Source organism: Ursus arctos, unplaced genomic scaffold (genome assembly GCF_023065955.2).
Source record: "Ursus arctos isolate Adak ecotype North America unplaced genomic scaffold, UrsArc2.0 scaffold_14, whole genome shotgun sequence".
In the NCBI taxonomy this organism is placed as follows: domain Eukaryota; kingdom Metazoa; phylum Chordata; class Mammalia; order Carnivora; family Ursidae; genus Ursus; species Ursus arctos.
Window position 1 is genome coordinate 3,653,778 of NW_026622808.1, and position 23,185 is coordinate 3,676,962.

The following is a 23,185-nucleotide window of genomic DNA, read 5'->3' on the forward strand; positions in this document are numbered from 1 at the left end:
TTATCTTTTTTTAAAAAAGATTTTATTTATTTATGTGACAGAGAGACAGCCAGCGAGAGAGGGAACACAGCAGGGGAGTGGGAGAGGAAGAAGCAGGCTCCCAGCAGAGGAGCCCGATGTGGGGCTCGATCCCAGAACGCCGGGATCACGCCCTGAGCTGAAGGCAGACGCTTAACGACACAAAACTTAACGACACAAAACTTAATGACTGCGCTACCCAGGCGCCCCTATTTTTATCTTTTTAAGATTTTGTTTTTAAGCATTCTCGACACCCCATGTGGGCTTCGAACTCACAACCCCGAGACCAAGAGTCCCATGCTCCACCAACTGAGGCAGCCAGGCACCCCTAAAAATTTTAAAAAATATATTCTACATACAAGCCCTTTTTGGTTATATGGAGGACCACAGTCTTCTCAGACAGGCTTGTGTTTTCATTCTCTTAATGATGTCTTCCAGTGAACAGAAATTCTCAACTTTAAGAAATCTATTTGTACCCGGAGGGCATGAAGATATTTTCCTCTGTTATCTTCTAGAAGCTTTATTGTTTTACTTCTAACAGGTAGAGGTACGTCCTACCTGGACTTGAGTTTTTGGGTATCACGAGAAGGTAATATTTTTCCAGGTGGACATCAAGTGATCTAGCACCATTTAATGAAAATACCATCCTTCACTCACAGGTGTGCGGAGCCATTAGGTAGGTCTTTTCTGAGCTTTCTGTTCTATGCAATTGTCTATTTATCCAGTGTTGCACACCGCAGACAATGCATTTCTACACTGTCTTAATTATTTGGGCTTTATAAGTTTTGAAACCCAGCATCACACATTCCTCAAGTTTATTCACCTTCAAGGTTACCTTCACTATTCTTAGCTCGTTCTACATCGAAATAGACTTTGAAATCAGCGTGTCAGTTTCTACAAACAATCCTGTCGGGATTCTGATTGAGATTACATTAAATCTACGACCCAACTTTAAGAGAATTGACATTCTTTACAAGGAACATGGTCCCTCCTTTCACTTACATAGATGTTTAAACATGGTTTTTCAATAAGGTATAATTTTCCGTAGAGAGGACTCGCACATCTTTTGTTAGATTTATTTCTGACTTTGATATCTTTGAAACAGTTGTACACAGTATCTCTTTAGACATTTTTTTTTAAAGATTTTATTTATTTATGTGACAGAGAGACAGCCAGCGAGAGAGGGAACACAAGCAGGGGGAGTGGGAGAGGAAGAAGCAGGCTCCCAGCGGAGGAGCCTGATGTGGGGCTCGATCCCAAAACGCCGGGATCACGCCCTGAGCCGAAGGCAGACGCTCAACGACTGAGCCACCCAGGTGCCCCGAGAACACTGGTTTTAGAATCTGACTGACTCGGTTTTGAATTCTTTTTCTAAAAAAATTAATTAATTTATTTAAAATAGGCTCTATGCCCATTGTGGGGCTTGAACTCACGACCCTGAGCTCGAGAGTCACGTGCTTTACCAACTGAGCCAGCCAGGCCCTCCATTGGTTTTGAATTCTAATCCCATCATTTACTTGATGTAGGACATTGAGAAAATTGCTTGATTTTTCCGAGGCTGTTTCTCTCTCTGCAGAGCGGTGATGCTGTCTCATAGGTTCACGGTAAGGAATGAATGAAAGGAAGCACGTGTCATCTTGGGGCAGTGCTGGCACGCCTGAGTCTCCATTTGTGATTTGTCATCGCATTCCTTATCCTCGATTCCCTCTTTCCCACTTAACGCCATAGCTCCCCCAATGCTGGCTTTTACCCTGTCATTTTATGGAATCGCTCTCATAGGTGCGTTCCTAGTGTCAACCTTAACGGACTGCCCCATTTCAGATGCCAGTTTCAAGTCCCAGGGACCACCTGTACATCGGGCTAACTGGCTCTACATTTGGGATTTCCCACAACTGCATCTGGGTGGATAATTTGCCAGGATGACTCATAGAACTCAAGAAAACGCTTTACTTATATTTCCCCTATTAAATAGGATATAGTCAGGAACCGCCACATGGAAGAGATGGGGGTGCTGGTGGCCCAGAGCTTCCATACCTGTTTCAGGCACATCACCTTCCCAGCACATAGAAGCTCTCTGAATCCCATCACTTAGGGATTTTCATAGAGATTTCATTTTGTAGCCACGATTGAGTAGATCAATGGCCACTGGTGACTGAACTTGATGGCCAGCCCTTCTCCCTTTCACGGAGGCTGGAGGTTGGCGTGGGGCTGAAAGTTCTAACCCTCTAATTACCTGGTCAGTGTTTCTGGTCACCAGCCACCATCCTGACGCTCTCGAGCTCCCCCATGAGTCAACTCATGAGCATACAAGAGGCAATAGGTTCCAAAGGTTTTAGGAGCTTTGAGCCAGGAATGAACAAAGAACATTTAAAAAAAATTATACCACAGTCTCCTTGCAGATACCTTCTCTTGGCTTCTTACCTACTCCCTCAGTTCTTCTTCCTCCTCTCTGGGGTCTCTGCCCAGTCTCCTCATGGGCTCTTCTGTCCTCCCATTCCTTAAATATTGATTTTTTTTTTCATGGTTCAGTTCTTTGGCCTCATCTTTTTACCAAATCTGTATATCTATAACCATGGGCATTTTCTTGGATACAGGTTCATACAGACAATTGCTCAGCAGGCATGACTGCCTGCCTTTTCTATAATGCCCCAAGTGAAATGAAGCAGACTTTCCCCAAGCCTTCTCTCCCCCCTGTTGCTTATGTCCACCCCCCAACTCAGAGACCCGAGTATCCTTCTAGACCCCTCTCGTTCCTTCAGCCCTACACTTAGCTGGGGCCATGTTCTGTCCCTGATGCTTGTTCTCCCTGTCATTAACTTGGTTTAGATTTTCATAATCTTTCCCCCCAGTTGGCAACACCAGCTTCACCTGGAAACTTGTTGGATTTGCAAATTCTGCAGAAACCCTGGGGCTGGCACCCAACAGTCTGGGTCTTACTAGGCTCTCTAGGTGAGTCTGGCACCAAGAAAGTAGACCACTGATCTCACTCATCGACATAACTGGCAGGTCTGGTCCCAGAATAACTTTGTTGAAATGAAATGAAGTCAGTTCTGTCCCCAGATGTCATCCTGACCTTCGTAGGCTGGGTGAGAAATCACCCCTGATGTTCTCATGACACCTGTGTCTTCTTTTGTCGTAAACCCCCTCGTACTGTAGTGGGATTGCAGATCGTGGCACCCAGATGGGCAGGAATCTGCTGTATTCACCTTTCTCAGTGAGTGTTTATACGTTTTCAGGTCCCGGGATATATGTGGGAAAAGACAGACAAGCTCTTTTGTCCCATGGAACTGAAATTCTAATAGGGCAGGCAGAAAATTCATTGCAAACAAACTTTAGATAATTTCAGATGGTGATAATTGCTATAATGAAAACAAAATAAGGTGATGTCTTGGAGATGGGTGGAGGGGCTAGTTTAGATCGAAAGCTAGGGAAAGCCTTTCTGAGAAGCTACCACTGAGCTAAGGTCTACAATGATCAGAAGCCAGCTGTGGGAAAACCTGTAGGGAGGACCTTGCAGGTGGAGGGAATGGTTGCAATTTGGTGAGTTTGAGGACAGAGGGAAGGGCCATGTGATTGGAACGGCAAGGGAGAGAGGCAAACTTCACAGGAGTTTGTATTTCATTCCAAGGGCTATGTGGGAACCCTCCAGGAGGGATGTGAATACTGGTGCATGTTTTAGAAAGACCACTGTGGCTGCTGTGTGTATAAAATAAATTGTATGGAGACAGGAATAGAAGCAGGGAGGCCAGTTTGGAGGCCGCGTGAGTATCCTGGTGGACATGGAGACAGCACTGCCAATGTTTAATCACATGGACCCTGGTGTCCATGTCCAAATCCTGGGTCCACCACAAGACGTATAGCTTTGAGCAATTCACTGAACCTCTCTGTGCCTCCATTTTTCCCTCTGTAAGAGGCTATCACAGTAGCACTTAACTCCTGGGTTTGTTGGGAAGGCTCAGTGAGTTAATACATGGAAAACCTGGCACCATGCTGTGAATTATTATTATTATTAGTTGTCATCATGATAACATGGAGACAAAGCAATGGATTCAGGATATTTCTACAGGCTGAGCTGACATGACTTGATGATATGTCGGATCTTAAGGATGAAGGGGAGGGAAAAAAGACTCCCTAGTTTTCTGGCAAAAGGTTTGTTCATGATGCTGTTTGATAAAATGGGGAAGACCGGGGAGGAGCAGGTCTTGGTGTGTGTGTGTGTGTGTGTGTGTGTAGACCTCAGTGTTGAATAGGGTAGTTCAGAGGCACCCAAAAAACATCCGAGAATTGATGTCTGGCAGGGGGTTCTATATATGAGCCTGGAGTTGAGGAAAGAGCTCAGGGAAGCCTGGAGACACACATGTGGGAGTCGAGGCACAGTGATGGTGTTAGACCAGGAGGCGCAGATGGGGAAGAGAAGGGAACCCAGGACAGAGCACCGGGCTCTCTATCGCGTTTAAAGGTAGAGCAGAGGAACGGGAGCTGCAAGGAGCCTGAAACAGCAGGCAGTGGGGCCGTGAAACCAGGAGAGAGGAGAGGAAGTTTGAGAGTGGCCAGTGGGATCCATTGTTATCAATAGGTCAGACAAGCTCGGTACTAAATGCAAAGTAGATGATTGAGTTTGGCAACATGGAAGTGATTTGCTGAATGGATGAACAAAATTTAACTTCAGTTGGTCACTTTATTTAAAAATCGACTCAATGAGGAAGTCTGGTTGTGTCCTCTCCCTGATGGCCAATATGCATTAGCTGAGTGGGGAGCCCCAAAGACAACAGAGCAAACAGCCTTCCCCAAAGCTGGGGTGACAGATCCCACCTGCTTCATCGCTCACCAGTGGAGAGACAGCTCTCGCCTCTCCTTCAGAATAAACTTTTAGGACCCACCAGTGACCAAACTGACGTGGAAAAGTGTTTCTGAAACTGGAATCGAAAATTTCCAGTGACACCACAGTTTGGCACAGCTGTTTTGAATCTAGGAGCATATTAACCATTTCTAAGCCTTTCCAGAAGCAGACCATTAACCTTTTAAATTAATCTTTTCCCTATTACCCAGTAAAGTGGTGACAGATCAGATCAGTGACTCTCACACTTCTGAGCACATCAGCGGAGGGCTCATTAGGATACAGGAGGCTGGACACCGCCCCACAGTTTCTGACGGAGTTGGCCAGGGTAGGGCCGGAGAAATTGCATTGCTGGCCAGCTTCCAGGTGATGCCACCGTGGCCACTGCTGCTCTGGTCCCAGGACCGCCCTTCCCAACCTCTGGTCTGGATTATATGCTCCCTGAAAGCGGGGATGGCGTCCCTCTTGTTCACCTGGTTCAGTAGGAGGAACTCAATCTGTATTAAGTGAGGCATTTAAATACCCTTTCTGTGGATCCCTGGGAGCTGAGAAATGGGGTGAGTGCCATGGTCACGGTCAAGGACAGACAAGCTGTCACGTGATTTGTTGCTGCCCTAAACTCCCCCAGCAGCCCCACCATGATTCTTCTCAGAGCTTCCGGTGGCCAAGTCACCATGTAGGGCTCTCCGCGTTGTTCTCCTTGAACCGTTCCTAACTTGCAGGTTCTGTCCTACATATTGATTGTTAAGAAAACTTTTAACAACTCGGTTCCAGCCTGCATCAACATGGGTGGAGCTTAGGCAGAATTTGAGGCAGAGGGACACAGTGACACAAATGATTTAATGTGTAATGTCTTTCTTGGACCCATTATGTAGCCCCTGGGTGAAGCCAGTCCTTCCTCTCCGCTCTCCAGGGCCAGAGGAGATGGGGTGGGGACCTGGCACGGGGCTTCCGAGAGATGGAACTAGTTAAGTCTCAGTCCAAGCGGGGTGAACACTGGTGGCCACATCCCATGGAGCACACACGTCTTCTGGTTAGAGGCACTGCACCCTCGCCCGGCACACAGAGCCTTCTTTCTTCCTCAAGGAAAAGTGCCCCTTTCACAGCCCGCCACCGGCCAAGGAAATGGAAAATCCCAGAGCATCCCGAGGCCCCCTCAGTTTCCAAGGGCACTTTGCCTCCTGAGCCTCTCCCAAGTTCAGGGACAGGACAGGGCCTTTGCACGCAGGCTGGGTCCAGCAGGGAAGTGGCCAGTTCTGCGGCTGGAGGCTGCGGGCAGCACTGCCCATGTTTGCCCAGGCGGGGAGAGGCTCCGCGTGCTGACCTCCCAGCCTTGACCATTGTCTCAGTCAGAAAACAGCTCCAGAGCCCCTCCTGGCCCTCCTGGGCCACAGCCCCAAGCCGAGCAGCATAGCGATGGCTTTTCTGAGAAGCTGCTGATCTCAATCCTGCTGGCTCTACATTCCTGGATGATGAGGGAGGGATTCCAGCGTTTGCTTTGAACAATGTTTTCCTGTGTCTGAACCGACTGGGTGTTAAATTCTTCCAGATTTCTGGCTCCATGTTGCAACTGGAACGGGACAGAAACAGGTTTACGGCGGTTGGCAGGGGAGCAAAAGCAGGGTCCGTCTGGGCACCTTCTGCGTTTTGAGTTTCCACTCGGTGGATGGAAAGACTTTCAGCGCCGGCTCCGTGGGCTGTGCGCCTGGAGGGGTTTGTTGTGGTCCCAACTCCGAGCCCTGGGCTTGTGCCTTTCACATTTCCCACCCTAGAGGGCAAAAGTTAGCTTTTCTTTTTCGAAACACAGCAGGGAGTGAGAACAAGCTGAATTTTGAAGGTCAGGACTGCAGTGTTCTCTCTGTTAGTATAAACCCAGAAGTAGAGCTCATAAGGAATTCATTTGGTGGGATATTGGGAAACCGGAGTGCAATCCGGTTTCTGGGGCCTGCGGTATGAGTAGGTTTCAGAGATACGGGGGAGGACAGAGCTGGACCGGAGATGGGACACCCAAATCCTTAATTTTACACAGGGGGAAACTGAGGCACAGAGAGACCTAGAGACGTGAGGGCTAGAAAGTTGGGCTGGAAGGAACTGTCCCCAACAGAGCTGAATGGATCTCTCCGAACCACAAGGGTTGGGGATTGTGGCGACTTGTAACTACCGCTATTACTTATTGCTTAGGAAGGTGACCACACAACCACATGCGGCCGTGGGAGACATTCTTCATTTAGTGTTGATAAGTCAATGGTTTGAAAGATAGACTGCTTCAGGAAACTAACGGGATCCATGCAAAGATAAAGGTGCTCTTCCTTTCCACCGGCCGCAATAAACACTGTCTTCATTCTTGTGTTCTGAGCTGATGAGCCATGCAGGGAGAACTCTCATGGGATCCCACAAGGACTTGCTCTCCGTAGAGTATTGGTGAAGCTCCGGCCTCTGGACAGGTGCCTTTCAGCCTGTTGAATTGGAACAGCCCAAATCCAAGTACGGCGTAGGGCAGACGGTGGCCTTGAAATTGGCAGCATTTTAGACCTTGTGCTTTTGGACCCAGGAAACCTGCTCCTGAATCCCTTTTATATGTGTGTGTGTGTACGCACGTGAGTGTGTCATGCACAAGCAGGAGAGAAAAATTGGTGGCAATCCTCCTATCTTCAGGACCGAGGTGAAGCCCAAAGAGTATTTATGTGGTGGCCTTGGATAAAATCGTTCCACGATAGAACCTGACCTTTTGATCTGGTTGCTTTCACAAAGCCATATTTATGCCAAGGACCTTTTTACCTGGTCTTAAGAAGAAATCTCTACAATTTTCAGCTTCCTATATCTCTCAAGTGCTATGCAAGGCAAGCGCCCCAGCACCGCCTCTGAGACCCCCTTCACACCCTACTCCATCCCTTAGTCCATCCCTGACCATCTGGCCACATCATTATGTCTGCTATGTCATCAGTAGCCTTATCAAAATTGACTTTTACAGGATGGCCTTATTTCTGTACTTTAAACTAAAAATTCTTCACTTAGATAAATTCCCTTCTTCCAGTAGAAATCGCATGGTCCCGTAGAGATGGGAGTGGGACGATGCAGTGATATCACTCCCACTGCTGGCAGGGTAGGAAGCTGTCTTCCATGTTAGTCTCAGGGGCTTCATCTGGTAGGGGCCTTGTATCAGTTATCTCTTGCCGTGTAACAAATTTCCCCAAGACTCAGTTGCTTCAAACAAACATCTGTTATCTCACAGTTTCTGTTGGTCTAGAATCTGGGCATGACGTATCTGTGTGCCTCTGTGTCAAGGTCTCTCCATGAGGGTGCAGTCATGGCTTTGGCTGGGGCTGTGGTCCCATCTGAAGGCTTAACTGGGAAGGATCCGCTTCCAATCACACTCACGTGGTTATTGGCGATGTTAAGTTTCTCACAGGCTGTTGAACTAAGGGCCTCACTTCCTTATTGGCTGTTGGCCACAAGGCTTCTCCAGTGCAGTTCATAATATGGCAGTGGCTTCCCTCAGAATGAACAAGAGAGAGCATGAGAGAGAGAGCACACTCGAGACAGAAGCCACGGTTTTTTGTAAATTAACCTCAGAAGTGACATTCCACCATTTTCCCATATTCTGTTTGTTGGAAGTGAGTCGCTAGATGCAGCTCATACTCAAGGAGAGGGGATTTCATGAGGATGTGAACACCAGGAACATTGGGGGCCATCTTGGAGGCTGCCTACCACAGGCCTTTGGGCCCAGTTGCTGTTGAGTCTGTTCAATGTGGGTCCTGCCACCCCAGTAGTTCTGATAAGCCAGTGGCTGTGAGGGGCGGAGGGGAAAGAGCTTTGTGTTCACTCTTACTGCTCCGGAGAGGAGGTGGGTACCTTCACTGGCATAGCCTTCTGAGGACTTCTCAGGGGCAAATGATTCTAAACTTCTAAACTAGATACGCTTAAACTACACTCTCCCATCCCATCCCCCCTTCACTCCAAGGAAGGCAGATGAGTCCAAGACAGCCCCCTCTCTGTGGTCTTTGTCACTTCTGAACAAAGCTCCACAACACAGCTGCCTTCATCTAGTGCTCACCTTGGGGGCCAATGTTATTTGGTATTCTTGTTACCAAAACGAGCATAAACCAGAGAATAAAATTTATATCATTAGGGACGCCTGGGTGGCTCAGTTAGTTAAACATCTGCCTTCGGCTCTGGTCATGATCCCGGGGTCCTGGGATTGAGTCTCGAATCGGGCTCCTTGCTCAGCGGAAGCCTGCTTCTCCCTCTGCCTTCCTTTCCCCCCTCTTTTGTGTGGGCTCCCTTTCTGACAATTAAATAAATAAAATCTTTAAAAAAATTATACCATTAGTTCAGGATTCTTTGTCTTCTACCCAAAAGCAGACTTAGAAAGATCTTTATGGGTCATGAAATACTTTTGCCTGAATTAATTGCATCATCCTAACTTCCATGGGGCAGGCTATTTCTCATCCTGGAAGTGAGAAAACTGAGGTTCAGAAAGATGAAGTAACTTGCTCAAGATTGGACATAAAGAAATGAAGCTGGATTTTAAAACCAGTTCTCCCGACTCCAATTCTGTGCTCCACCCTGCGTCCCTTTGAAAGTTGTTTGCATACCTGAGTCTCCAGATTATTCCTACTGGGAATCTGGCGAGACTTCTTGGCCCAGGTTGCTCATTAAGTCATTTTAGACCAGGGCTGCAGTGACCTGAGAAGAGAAATAGAACACAGCTGGGACAGGGGATGTCGAAGCTGAAGTTTACATGGTAGACATGGCCAGTGATTTTGGAGAGTTACACAGTGTTTGTGTATGCATGTGTGTACATGTGTGTGTGCATGTGTGTGTGTGTGTGTGTGTGTGTGTGTGTGTGCAGCTCATAGACTCTTTCTCATCCCAGGGACTCTACGGGTGTTCTACTCAGGGCTATGTGTGTATGAGTGCATGTGAACACACGCACATCTGCAGGTGGACACAGATGTCTCAGACCTGCCCGGGCTCAGGGATGATCTCCAGAAGGTGTCATTTTGGTGAGCAGATGGTATAAGCAGGGCTGTTGGTACCCGAAAAGTGGGGTGGGATGGGTGAGATGTGGGGACAGCAGTTGTGTCGGAGGGGCCCCTGAGCCCATCTCCTGACCTCTCACTGCTCCAATCTCTTCCCTGATCTTCAGCTTATTGTCCATTTTTGAAGAAACCCATTTGGTTAATTTCTCCAGCCTGAAAACTGGACCACATTGCTTCAGCATTGTGGAAAATATCACAGTCCTGCATGCGTAGTGATGACCACAATCCAACCAGTGGGCTCTTGCAATAGGCCCAATGTTTTATATGAATTATCTTATGATGAAAATCCTCATGCCATCCAAGCATAGTTTCTGTGTACTGCCCCTCTTTTATAGATGAGAACACAGGGATTAGGAAGCCAAAGTATCTTATTCCTGGTCACACAGCTAAGCAGCAGCTGGACTGTCCTGAGCTCATGCTCTTCATTCTATGCCATGCTTTGCTGCAAACAATTGTTTAATATGCAGCTTTGCCTTTTTAGGAACTTTGGCTAATTCTCTTATCAGTTGCCCTCTTGAGATGTTGAAATACACAATGATATCACAGAAACACAACAAGAACAGCAAGGACAGAGCTGGTTTTCCTGTAGTGCTGCACGAGGGTAGATCTCAAAGGCCAGGCCTTCGTTGGACAGAGGATGTCCGCACAACGCACTCCGTGAGGGGTCTGTTCCCAGATCTTAAAAGCATTCGATGCATCCCTCTTCCATGCCAAGGAGACACATTACAGCCCTCTTTGTTTAATTGGGCTTCTGACTCAACAAAAACTCCTTTTGTCAGAACTTCAAAATTTCCTGGCATGTTACCCACACATATTTTCAATGTGGATAGCAGTGATGTTTCAATTGTATACTACTTGTGTATATTTGTGCCTAGAAAGATTCATTTGAAACCAGTAACTAAATATTTCTCCCCAATTTCAAGAGACCCCTCCCTCCTTGACCTCTGGGGGATTGGCAATTGCTATTGTCTTTTAACTGTAGGTAACAGTTTTCTATACATTCAAGTGTCCACTTCCACCAAAACTACCCATCTTAGTTACAATATATTAGGTTTTACAAATTTACCTTTCTCTTTCTATTTTCCCTAGAAACCTAGGTAAATGAACTGCACCAGAGACTTGCAAGAGCTTCCAGATAGGAGAAGGGAGGACAAGAAGAGATCAGAGGAAGGTAAGCAAGTCTGGCCTTGGATCTTGACTATAGTCTTCAAAGTAGGCAATATGTGGGCTGGGAGTTGACTGGATATTAAAGATCTTACTTCTGAGCTTTAGGAAACACAACGTAGGAAGAGAGAGAGATGTATACCAGCTAAGTAACAGACAGTGGGACAAGTGGCCCTGACTGTTGAGGTACAAGAGGGATGAACATGTAAGCCCACCTGCAGGGCTGGCCGGCCTCCCAAGGGAAGTGTCACTAGACCAGCCCTGGAAGGAGAGATAAGGAGACCAGTGGGGTGGGGGGGGGGTTGTTGGGGGGAACGTGCATCTGATTTATAATCATTCTGAGGGAAGAAAACATGTCTGTGAAAAGGCAGTTACATCCAGCATCACAGATGGAAGATACCCCATATATGGCATCCCGTGCAGGGGAGACCTGACCATGTCTGGTAGGAGCGGAGGGGACAGAACGTGGAATGGGCCAGATAGGGATGCACAAGCACGTTGGGAGGGAAAGCAGAGTAGGGCTTGAATTGGAATTCGGTACACTTAGGCCCTGTGGACTTTTCATATTAGATAAGGTTTCCCTTGGTCTCTTCATGATGCCTGAATGCTGGATGGTTATGGCTCCAAATGCTGCTCCTTCTGAGCACTTTGCATGCGGCGTCTCGTTTAATCTTTACCAAAATCCTACGAGGGAGGTGTATCATTCCCCTTTTATAGATGGGGAAAACCTAAGGCTCAGAGAGAGGGAAAGGGACTGCCCACTTGGAAGCAGGAAGTGATGGTGCTAGGACTTGAACCCAGCTCTTCCCATGAGCCCTTATCTGTTTGTCATATTTATTAGGGTGATGTCCCACCTTTGCCCATCGAATTCTCTAGTAGTAGCTATTGTCAGGTCAGTTAGTCCATGGTTCCCTTTGTGCCCCCTGCGTGGGTGCGTAGCTGCCTGATGTTTGGATTTCCAAAAATTCTTAGAAATTCCAGGGGCAACTGTTGTGGCAATTGTAGGAACATTCATTTATCTAATGATTTTGATCTAAGTGCCTGGGGACAGAGAACGCGATGAATGAGATCCCTGCTCTTATGGAACCTACCTTCTAGTTGGTTAGGAGAAAATAAACAGATGAATGAATCATAGGATGCATCAGTCAGAGATGGTGCCATGCACAGCATTAAAATAGGAGATTTGGTAGTGATGGTGCTACCCTAGGTTGGCATGGAAGGCCTCCCTGAAGAGTTCACTTTTCGTCTGGATTCTGACTCTTCAGAAGGAGCGACCCACGTGGGAATCAGGGAAAAGTGCATCCGGGGCAGAGGGAGAGGGTGGAGAAGGATGCTAACATGGGAACAAGCTTGGTGGGCTTGAGAAGAGGAGGAAGGCCAGTGTGGCCTTGCAGTGAGTGGTGGGGGAGTGAAACTGGCTAAGGCCAGAAGGATAGGCAGGGGCTAGATCACGGAGAGCTTTCTACGCCAAGGTAAGGAATTTGCATTGCATCCCAAATGGAATGGGGAGCCACTGGGGTATTGGAAGTGGAATGATTTAATCTGAATTATATTTTAAAATGACCACTCTGGGTCTTCTGTGGAGAAGGAGTTATAAGGGCATAAGAGTGGAAGCAGGGAGACCAGTGAGCAGGTGTCCAGTGTCCAACGAATAGATGTTAATATCTTGGACTAGGTTGAAGATGCAGAGAAGCTACATAATGGCAGAGTGTGAGTGGGGAGAAGATAATGAACTGGATTCACTAGGTGAAGAAGCAAGAGGAATCAAAGACAAACTTGACATTTTCGAATCGGGTGATTTGGTGAACGATGGTGCCTCTCTCTGAGATGGAAAAGCCTGGAGACGAACATTTTAGGGAGTAAGGTGGAGAGTCACGCTAGAACCATGACAAGTTCGAGGTCCTATTAGACATACAAATGATGACGTAGAGTTGGCAGTTGGATATATATGTTTGGTCTTTGGGGAAGGGATCAGGTTAGTGCTAAGATTTGGCAGCTAGATGAGCTGGGAGTAGTGCTTGAATAAGCATTCAGTAAATGTTTGTTGAATGGATGAATGAATATATTTATGAATGATAATTCTTGTGGCTGCCATATGGAGGCTGAGCGAGAGGGAAAAAGCATAGAGGTGGGAAGACATATTTGGGGAACAGAGTCTGAACTCGGGGTGTGAGAAGGAAGGAAGAGTTGAATTTCTACTTTGAGTGTCAAGAAGAATGGTGATGTCATTGAGAGATACAGGGTATGGAGACGGAGGAGATGTCTGTGGAAGTAGGGGTGAAGTAACAGATACTGACTTGGTTTTGAATAGGTTTAAATTTGTTGAAAAGATAGAACACATGCTGTTGGAAATAAGAATCTATTCTCAGAAGAGAGATGGGTCCTAGGAGCATGTTTTGGTTAACGATCAAAGTCCTAGTGGTATCAAAGAGGTAGAGTGATACGGCTTTGGGGAAGTGATTGGCCACACTCAATGGAAAATGATTAATAATTCAGGATGTCAATATAATAATTTATAATGGGACATATACCTGAGTAATTTGATATGTCAATTTTCAGAAGATTGCTGAGTAAGCAAGAACAAAAGGGACCACTTTTGTCAACCCATATAACCAGGGAGGCCCGCCCTTTCTATTCAGTCACTTTTCAGAGAACAAATATGGACGTTCCCAAGTTCACGGCACCCTCTCCTTTGCACATTGCTGGAGGAAACTTGTAAACTTTGGAAAGATCTTTTTCATACTTCCTTGCATTCTCACTAGAAAATAGGGCACACAATTTGACAATTTCTTGATGACTCAAGGACCTTATCAAGAGCATATATGACTTCAATTGGGAGCGATTTCACTGGAATGGTCTCATTACAGCTGGACGGTGGATTGGGAAGTTGGAATTGGTGGCCCCTTCACTAAATGGCTCTTGCTCATTGTGCTTTTACAGGCAATTGGTTTGCTTTTTGAGGTTCTTGGTTCCTTCTGCAGCCACCCAGTGTCTTGACAGTTGGCTGGAATATTTCATACCTCCTTGTTTGGAGACAGTTGTTGAGTGGCTTTCACTTGGCTCCTACAGCTTGAGCTCTAGGCACTGTACCTTGAAAATATAGAGTATTTTTTAATTGATTTCATTGCTATCTCCTTGCTTGCACATACAGTCTTGAAGCATTGCAGCATGCAGACTGCTTTTTGGGGGCAATTTCCCTGTGCAGGGCTGGTCTTGTCCCCAGGGAGCTGATTCTTTTTAACTTCTCTCCCGACCCTTCCAGATGGGGTGGCAGAGGGGGGTTTTAGCTTCAGTTCTCCTGCCTAAAGTCTGCCTCATTTTGGCACTGGGAGAAGTCGCTCACAGATTTTTGTATTATTTTCTGACCTCATCACTATGGGTTGTGCTCCAGTGAATGAAAGACCTTGGAGATGGTAGGACCCCTCACTCACGGTAGAGACCGTGGCCTCAAATGTCCTAATTGCTCTTTGTCCATGAAGACAGGGGAACAGGGAAGACACAAATCACCTCTCAGGGTTGAGAGGGGAGTGGCTTTGGCAGTACTGAGATCTTTGGGAGACTAAAAACCAGCAACCAACGTTTCCCGAGCACCTTGCGATATACGGGTTTATAAATAACAGAAGGGCACCAATGAATTCTCCATTTTAAAAGACACTGCCATCGCTTACAGCGGCTAAAATTGGAACACCTTAAAATTCCCAAATGCAGGCATGATTCATAATAGTTCATTCACTTGATGGATCACTAAGCAGCCTCTAAAATAACCATGAGGACTCTAAGAACATAAGAAAATAGAATCTTAATGTTAGGACAACAATGATGGATTCAGAAGGGTATGTGCCTTTGGTGGCCATCACCCTGTAAGCCAAGAATGAGAGCACAGATAAATGTTGTGTGTTGGTAAATGGGATTCTGAGATTAAAAAATAATCTTTTCTATACTTTCTATAAGGCTGATGTATAATTTCTGTTATGAGGTCACATGCAAATAAACACAGCAAGATACAACTGGCCATCATCGATGACACATGCCTTGAATTGCTCTTCTAGGAAAGGTGATGATTTGTTGTGATTCCTCCCCATAATCTGTTCGTGCACGCAGGGGCTGGCCACATGCAGGAAGGATACCGGACTATACTAATCCGATAGAGCTATCTTGGCACAGCATTGAAATTAGCCTTCTTCACCCCACCTTCCACCTGTAAATGTGCTGTGTATCCATCTTCAAAGCTTTCCTTCCTTTGCCTCAGTCCCAAATGTCACCTCTTCCTTTTGCTTTGTTTGCATTTATAAGTCGTTTTAGGTCTAAAGTTGTTGCTGGCTATGAATGAGGAGATCCGGGACAAAGCACAGTCATACTCTTAGCTTTCAGGAGGATGATTTGTTTGGATTGTGGTTCGGCTGAGGACAGCTCCACCCCAGACATCAGAGGCCTTTGATTTAATTGTAATTGAGAGTTGTCTGTGGCCCAAGAGTTGGGTGCAAGCAACGTGCGATGCATGGATTTTCTCACATGCTGGCATGAACTGGGGTAACTCTGTGATACTGAGGACATGCTCTCAGTAGGCTGATGGGATAATCGAGTCTTATAAAAGGCAGCCACTTTAGTGCTTTGCTTCAAAGCCAAGCTCAAATGCAAGTCACCTTCTTCAAAACAAACACTGGCCTGGATTCCTAGTGCTCTGAGCATTTCAAAAGGGGGTGGCCTGGCCCATTGATGGAGGCCAGTCCTGGGAAATGCCTGCCTGTTTCCCCCATGTGTTCTCTAGGTTCACAATGCCCCATTGTTTCAGTGAAGCAGGACTTCCTCTTTCTGATTGATTAAACATCGTGGGGCCACACATTTTCATAGTCCCATGGCTCATGAGCCAGCCGTCAGGCAGAGAGAAGGTCTTTGAACGCAAATCACTGACAGCCTTTCATATTTGGTTTCCTGAACATGAAATTATAAGATTACTTCTTGCTGCCTGTTTTTCCACATCTTTCCTACCTGTCTAGCTTATCCATGTACAAGTGTCCCCAGAATGTCCATGGAAGGAAAAGGTTGAAAAGCTCTCCTCTGATTATGCCTGTTTGGCTTGTTCTGGAAATTTGATGTTAAGATTTGGAACTTGATCTATAGATAATATGACCGCATGTGCTTTGTGCCTAATGGGTCTTCATATTACATCTTAAAATGGAAATTTTAATATTTATGACTGAATAGACCTTTGGTAAATATAAAATTCAGATCCATAGCTCTACCTGATAGGTATACAGTGCCCAGTGATTCTTCCTGTAGTGAATTTGTGAAATGTTCATTTAGCTGACTCAACACTGTAGTTTATATGGAGAAAGGGTACCATTTGCAAACAGCCTCTGTGATCTGCATACTGGAAGAAGAATGTGGGCCCTGAGCACATCACTCAACATTTGAAAACATTAAGGCCGGTGTTTAAGCCATGCCTGTTGACCATCATTTCCCTTGTCTTTCAAGACTCAGCACAAACACATCTTCCCTTCTTGAATCTGTTTCTTGACATCTGTCCCCACCCAGGCTGAGCTAGGAAGCTTGTGGTCTGTCTTCCTCAAGGGGCTGTGAGTTCCTTGACCCAAGGCTGTGTCTCATTCTGCTTAGTGTGTCCAGCACTCACCTGGTACGTGGAGACGCTCAGTAACCATCTCCATCTGCAGAGTGGCTCCTGGGATTTGCCTTGGCCTCTGCACAGAGACTTCTCTGCTTTTTTTTCTTGATGATGAAGAAGACATGATTATTCTTGTTTGATTTGTTATTGGCACAGAAAACAAATTTGCCTTGTAAGCCTTCGACATTGAGGAGGGTAGACCCAAAGCAAGAGGCGAATGTGGAGAATTCATAAGGTGTTTTGGGTGAATGCAACCTGCACACATTAAATGTAGTGTTTGGAACTCAATGTTGAATGCATGCATGAATGAATGAACTGATATTGCTTGGCCATAGGTACCGGAACTTTATTTCCACTCTGTGTCTCTCAAGGTACATACATAATCGTTAGAGAAAATATGTAGAGGACAGAAGCATTTTAGAGAAGCAGTGTATCCCCCTCCCACTCCACCATACATGGTGAATCAGTAATGTCAGGTCTGTGTTAGAAGATGGGCAATTCTGATTAGACTCCCATCTCCCCACCCCAGATGTAGGTAGAGATAGTTGCTTCCCCCAGAGAGAGGCATGGTCTATGTTAGGACATGCTGACAACTACCAACTATGCTGCCTGTCATGTTCAACTTAACAGAGTGCAGTAATGGGCTTGTTTCTCCTCTCTTTGGAGTGGAGTGTAGGTGTTTGGGGAGAGGCAGAGATGAGGATGGAAAGGTGGCCAGCACATTGTTGCGTAAGGAGAGGGGGAGACCAGCTTGCCTCTCCCCACTTTCACTCTCCTCTGTCTTAAGAGTTCTAGGTTTCCCCATGCTCCCCAGCATCAGTGTCCTTAAGGACACATCAAACCATTATCGTGTGTGTATCCCCCTAGAGCCCAACAGGTAGAAGTGAGGCTACGACAAGAGTTTCCATAGCGTCCACAGGATGGGGCAGGGTTGAGAGGTGGAGAGAGTCACGTTGAGGCAGGGCTAATGGGAAGCTTGTTAGATGTGCGCTCTATTTCCCTGGAATGCAGGGGGTCAGAGCGTGCATTTGCCCTGTAAGAGGGGGCTCTGTGTGTCTCCTGGGCAGGCCACTTGGGATGGAGTCAACATGTCAACCACACACTGTACCAAGGTGATTTACCCCCAGGAGCATTTCTGCTGATCTTAGAGATAAACCTTCCAAGATGCTAATAGTCTAAGTGGCAGCTTCCTCTGCATCCAAAATAAATGAAGAGTAGCCAGAGGGCAGAAAAGGAAACAGAGGGCAAGGGAGGATATGCGAGGTGGGGGTAGGGGATAGCAGGTACAGGTGAAATAACACCCCACATCAGTTTCCCGTTTGGGAAATTGTTCTCCTTCTGGGGCCAGACAAGACTCGTAGGTATGGCTCGAGGAGAAGAGAGCGAGATGAGATGCAGGCAAGACAAGACGCCTGTAGACTGGAGCAGGGGAGAGAGGAATGAGGCTGAACAGAGGAAGATAGGTCTAGTTTCCAATGGAGCACAAGGCCCTCACGCTGACTTGTTCTTCTCGGTATGGACGCTTTCGTGGGACTGAGCTTCTGAGGCTGATTTCAGAGGAAGTGTCGTTGAAGAGCTGGCTCTACCTTGAGCAAGTTCAACCTTCCATCTTCTTATGTCATCACTGCCTCTGATGCTCTAAGTTCCAAAACAAAGATGCAGGAGGACATTGCTTTAGAATGCACACCAACGTCTACTGCTTACTAGTTCCATGGTCTGCTCTACCTAGTGAATGAATGGATGGACGGATGCATGAGGCCCTGGTCAAATGAGATGAGGGGATACTGCATAGCAATGTCCCTTTTAGAGGGTTACAGAGCAAGGTAGTGTATTAGAGTCTCTGAGAAGTGCTGCCCTAAAGGAATTTGTTTAACAGATCATTCTTCAAACTTCCCTGACTGAGGGCAGTCCTGCTATGCCCCCTGGATTACACAATCTATGTAGCCTTACAGGGTGACCTTATTTCCCCCCTTTTTAAGTAACACCAATTAACATCTTGAGAGACTCTTGCATTCTATGGGACATGGTTTAGGAAACTCTAGATTAAGATAATGTTTTGCCCATCATGAGTGTGCAAATGGCGTTAAGTCCGCAGCATTAGTGGGCTAGAAAGTCTGAGTGGGGTTGACTTCTATCAGTGCACTCATCCATCAGTCTTGCCTGGAATCCACAAAATCCCTTTGCAAGATGGTTTCCTGAGATAAGGATGCAGCTTGTGGCCACAGACAGAGGGAGAGCTTAGCTTTGCATGAGGATACCATCCGCAGCCAGTTTTCCTAGCTCAGTATTTTAAGGCTCTGGCTGTCCTTTGATCCAGGTAAATTCTGGTATTGGCAGGTGGTAGTGGAAATGCACTATGGTCCTTTTAAATGTTTAAAGGCCGCTGACATTCAGTACCATGTATATATTTATACGTATACATGCAAGAATCCTTCAATGAAAGCATGTCTTTAAAACTGCAAAGGACTGAATGATCTCCCAAACCTGCTTCCTATTTCTAAGTAGCAAATACCCTATACATCTTCGGTGTCTTTTGATTTGGTTTCTAGAACACTGGTTCCCCAACCTTGCTGCACATTAGAGCCAAGCTTTTAAATTCTGATGGCTGTATTCCATCCCATTCCAACTAAATCACAAAGCTGCAGGTGGGAGCCAGGCATATGAATCTTTAAAAGATCCCCAGTAATTCCAATGTGCAGCCAAGTTGGAGGATGGTTGATTTAGAAGCACTTTAGTTTCTGGACAGTTTACTATAACAGCCATCACCTCTGTGAGAGAAACAGGACAGAGATTCGTCTTTATCTCCCAAGTGAGATAATGGAGGTCCTAAGACATTAAGGAACATGATCAAGGTCACAAATTTGTGTCAGATTCTAGGTAAGTGTCACTCCTTTGAATTTACGTAAGCCAAGTCCGGCATATCAGATGAGATTCTGGAAATGGTGGGACAAGAGATGGGTTGGGGTGGGAGGAGCTGGGCTTGAAAACCCAGTGGATTGAACATAGGCATTTGTGCCTGTAGGAGAAACAAGAAACCCACTTCAATGTTATGCCTCCTGCCCCTCCCATCAATGCTGTTTCTGTCTGTAGACTGCTGGTTTGCATTTCATTTATAGGGAGGCAAAATGGAACCTTTGTGCCGGAGTTGAAGGAAATTATAAAAGCCCACAGCTTGTCTTCAGACTTAATGTCAACTATTTGTCTCCTTTATTTTCAAACAAACAAGTCCTTCCCATGAGTTCTGAGGCCTTCTCAAACATTCCCTGCCTTGGGTTTGTGGTTCCCTGGCTCCTGCATCAGCAGGTACGGCAAAAACCTACCATTCTATAGAATTGTTTATCAGCCACAGAAGGTTAGCCTAGGGGGTCCCGTGAGATATGGTGAGAGGCTTTGAGCAAGATGTTGGGTTATCTGGATGCGCGTGGGCATTGAAACAAACGGTTCGCTAAGAACTGAGCCTCTTTGAGGCTTCAGGGTTTATTAGCTAGAAACTTAGAAGCAAGGATGATAGGCATTATCCAAAATTCCCTAAATGTCATGAATTGAAAACATTTTCCCATCATCTACCGTGATGGATTAATCCTATCGTACATTTCCAAAAGTTCTGCAGATACGGGGGCTAAGTCAAGAAGTCTCTCCCATTGGAGGTGAACAGGAATGCTGGGTGAGCACTGGGGTGATAACCTCTACATTACTGGGGACTTGGGATGGGTGGCCTGCAATCCTGAGATCCATGGTGGGTCTTAGAAGGAGATATAGAACTTTCTTTTGTTGTTGTTTATTATTACCTAGGCTAGAGGTCTATGTGAACATTATTTCTTCCCTAACCTGTGAATTCTCCCAAGACTGTGTTGTCATGAAAGATTGTCATTACGATGGAACAGTAGGGACTCCCTAAGGTCTGGATCTGGGCAGGTTTGACCAAAAGATAGCCTTTTTTTTTTTTTTTAAAGAGTACGAATAAATGTCTAGGATGCTATCCTTTGTTAGGTGTGTTATAATAAAAAGCTGACATTGGGAATAACTTACTTTAGAAATATAGTGAGATTTAAGGTTGCCCTTGTCAGTAACCTACTCGCATACCATAGCGGTTCCTTGGTTAGGTGAAAAAAAAGGAGGTGGAAAACCTGGGAATTTGCTTATCTCAGGGGAATGTTTCACACACGAGCAATTCAACTCCTGCAGATGCTGCTGTGGAAAGAAACCCGAAGAATCATTATTCAGTTAAAGCAGCATTACTCCGTGTGTGGTCGTCAGACCAGCAGCCTTACCTGGGAGCTTCTTGGAAATGCGAATTCCCAGGTCTCCCAAGCAGACCTACTAAGTCAGAATTGCAGGGTGGGTGGGCCCGGGTGTCTGTGTTTTAACAAGCTCTCCAGGCAATGTCAGTGCTCGCTAAAGCTTGAGAAGCACTGCCCTAGACTGGTGATTCTCAAAGTGTGGCCTCCTGACCCACAGCGCCAACATCACCCGGGGAACTTGTGAAAAACCATCTGAGACTTTTCACTGACCTTGGCAGGTGACAGTGGGAATGCTCCACGGCATTTCAAATGCTCAAGGGTCACAGGGATGGCCAAACGGGGCGTACAAAATCACGAGTTCTTGGCTACAAATTCTCAGAGGTGCATTGTCCAGTCTGACAACTGGAAAGGACCTACAGAGATCTCCCGGACCTATTTCTTGTCACTGGGATTTACTAATAAAACCTTACAGCCCGTCCATATTTCCCTCCCCACCTCTGGTTTAGAGCGTTGACTGTTGAATCAGGAACTCTGGAGGTGGGACTCAGCACTCTGTGCTTTAACAAGCCCTCTGGGCAGATGGACTCTCCCGTTTGAGAACCACTAGACCCCCCGTTCCCATCAAACTGCTCACATGTGTGACCACCTGCCCCCCGATGCCGGCTGAGAAGTGCCACCAGGAGGCAGAAACTCGGCCCAGTAACATGACCATGCTTGGATCCTGGTAGAGAAAATGACGTTTCCTGTGACCTCTTGTCTTGAGCCCGCCTAGCCCCCCCTCAACTCCATGGAGAATGCGTCCTCTTCTCAGGCCCCTCTGGAGCAGCGCTGGCTAACAAGTGTTATTTTCCCCAAGGTCTTTGGGACTTCGATGTGAAGAACTCTTTAGTGATGGAGGTGATTGGTGCAAGAAAGATAAAGACAGAAGAAGGTAGGGCTTGGGATCTTAGCCATGGGAGCTCCTGTTGGAGTTGAGCGCTAAAGCTGAGAGGTCTGGGTGGGGAAGACGTAGAAGTAGGGCTCAGGGCGGCCCCTCATGTTACACAGGTGGGAGTTTACAGCATGCCGGGGAGATGAAGGGGGGCTGCTCTTCATTATGTTCCAGACGAGTATAGTTTGTGCCACATACAAGCAAATGCCTTAACCTGCAAGATCTTTGTAGTTTTTTTTTAAACTTTATTTTTAAGTAATCTCTACACCCAACATGGGGCTTGAACTCACGACCCCTAGACCAAGAGTTGCGTGTATACTCTACTGACTGAGCCAGCCGGGCGCCCCTAGATCTTTGCATTTTGCATTTGCTTGGAGGAGACAAAGATGAACCATCGAGTCCTCACTTGGAAGCTTCGATGTGCATTTTTTTGGTGAGAGGTGATGTCACACATCTTGCCTTCCTCAGGCAGAATCATACACAACTCTTGCAGGGATTTGGAGCCTTTCACAGTACATTCCTTACTGACAGATCTGTCCCTAGATGAGCTCCAGCTCCTGAATGTCCACAGGGCAGCCTGGGAATAACTGCACCATCTGAATTTTCTCTGATTATCCCCAGCGATAGTGTTTTTCACGGAATTTAGGTTGAAGATGGCAAGATCAGCCTTTTAACTTCCTTGCTTCCCAAACCCCTATGGAAATGATCGAAGTATGCACAATTTGAGAAAACAGGCAACGTAGCACTATCAGGAGAGAAATCATGAGGCATTTCTGCTAGCCAGAGTGAAGCTGCAGAGGGAAGAGGGAAGGACCAATGTGCCAATGATTTGGTATCTACAAAGGAAGATGCTTGGTAACCTCATGAATAGAATTTTCTAGTAGAGCCTCCCTACCCTAAATACCCAAAACTTCTGGCCAGCACTATAGTGAAAAGCTTATGGATTTCGGAGCCCGTTAGATTTGAGTTCAAACTCACCGTTTGCTAGTTGTGCAAGCTGGTCAGCCTCGGTCCCATTGTCAGTTAACTGGGGGATTAAATAAAACAGTACAGGGGAGGAGAGATAGCCAAAATGTTCACAGTTACCATTTACTGATTATTACAGATCAGGTATGGTGCACAAAGCTTTACGTAACTTCTTTCCTTTAACCCACAAAAGGCTCTATGAAGTTGATTATATTCTTTTTTTTAAAAAGATTTTATTTATTTATTTATTTATTTATTTATTTATTTATTTATTTTAAAAGATTTTATTTATTTATTTATTTGACAGAGATAGACAGGCAGCGAGAGAGGGAACACAAGCAGGGGGAGTGGGAGAGGAAGAAG

General features: G+C 46.2%; 1 protein-coding gene across 2 annotated transcripts in view; it reads left to right on the forward strand.

Moving 5' to 3' along the window:
• CDRT4 (CMT1A duplicated region transcript 4) overlaps nucleotides 1-23,185 on the forward strand; it is a 40,856-nt gene that overhangs the window by 12,264 nt on the left and 5,407 nt on the right. The window contains exons 2-3 of one of the 2 annotated variants that reach the window (XM_057312100.1): nucleotides 10,987-11,068; nucleotides 21,782-21,856. In XM_057312100.1, coding sequence (XP_057168083.1) covers nucleotides 10,999-11,068; nucleotides 21,782-21,856 — 145 coding nt within the window. In that variant the 5' untranslated portion in view covers nucleotides 10,987-10,998. The remainder of the gene's footprint in view (nucleotides 1-10,986; nucleotides 11,069-21,781; nucleotides 21,857-23,185) is intronic. The other variant, XM_057312101.1, reaches the window with a different exon arrangement.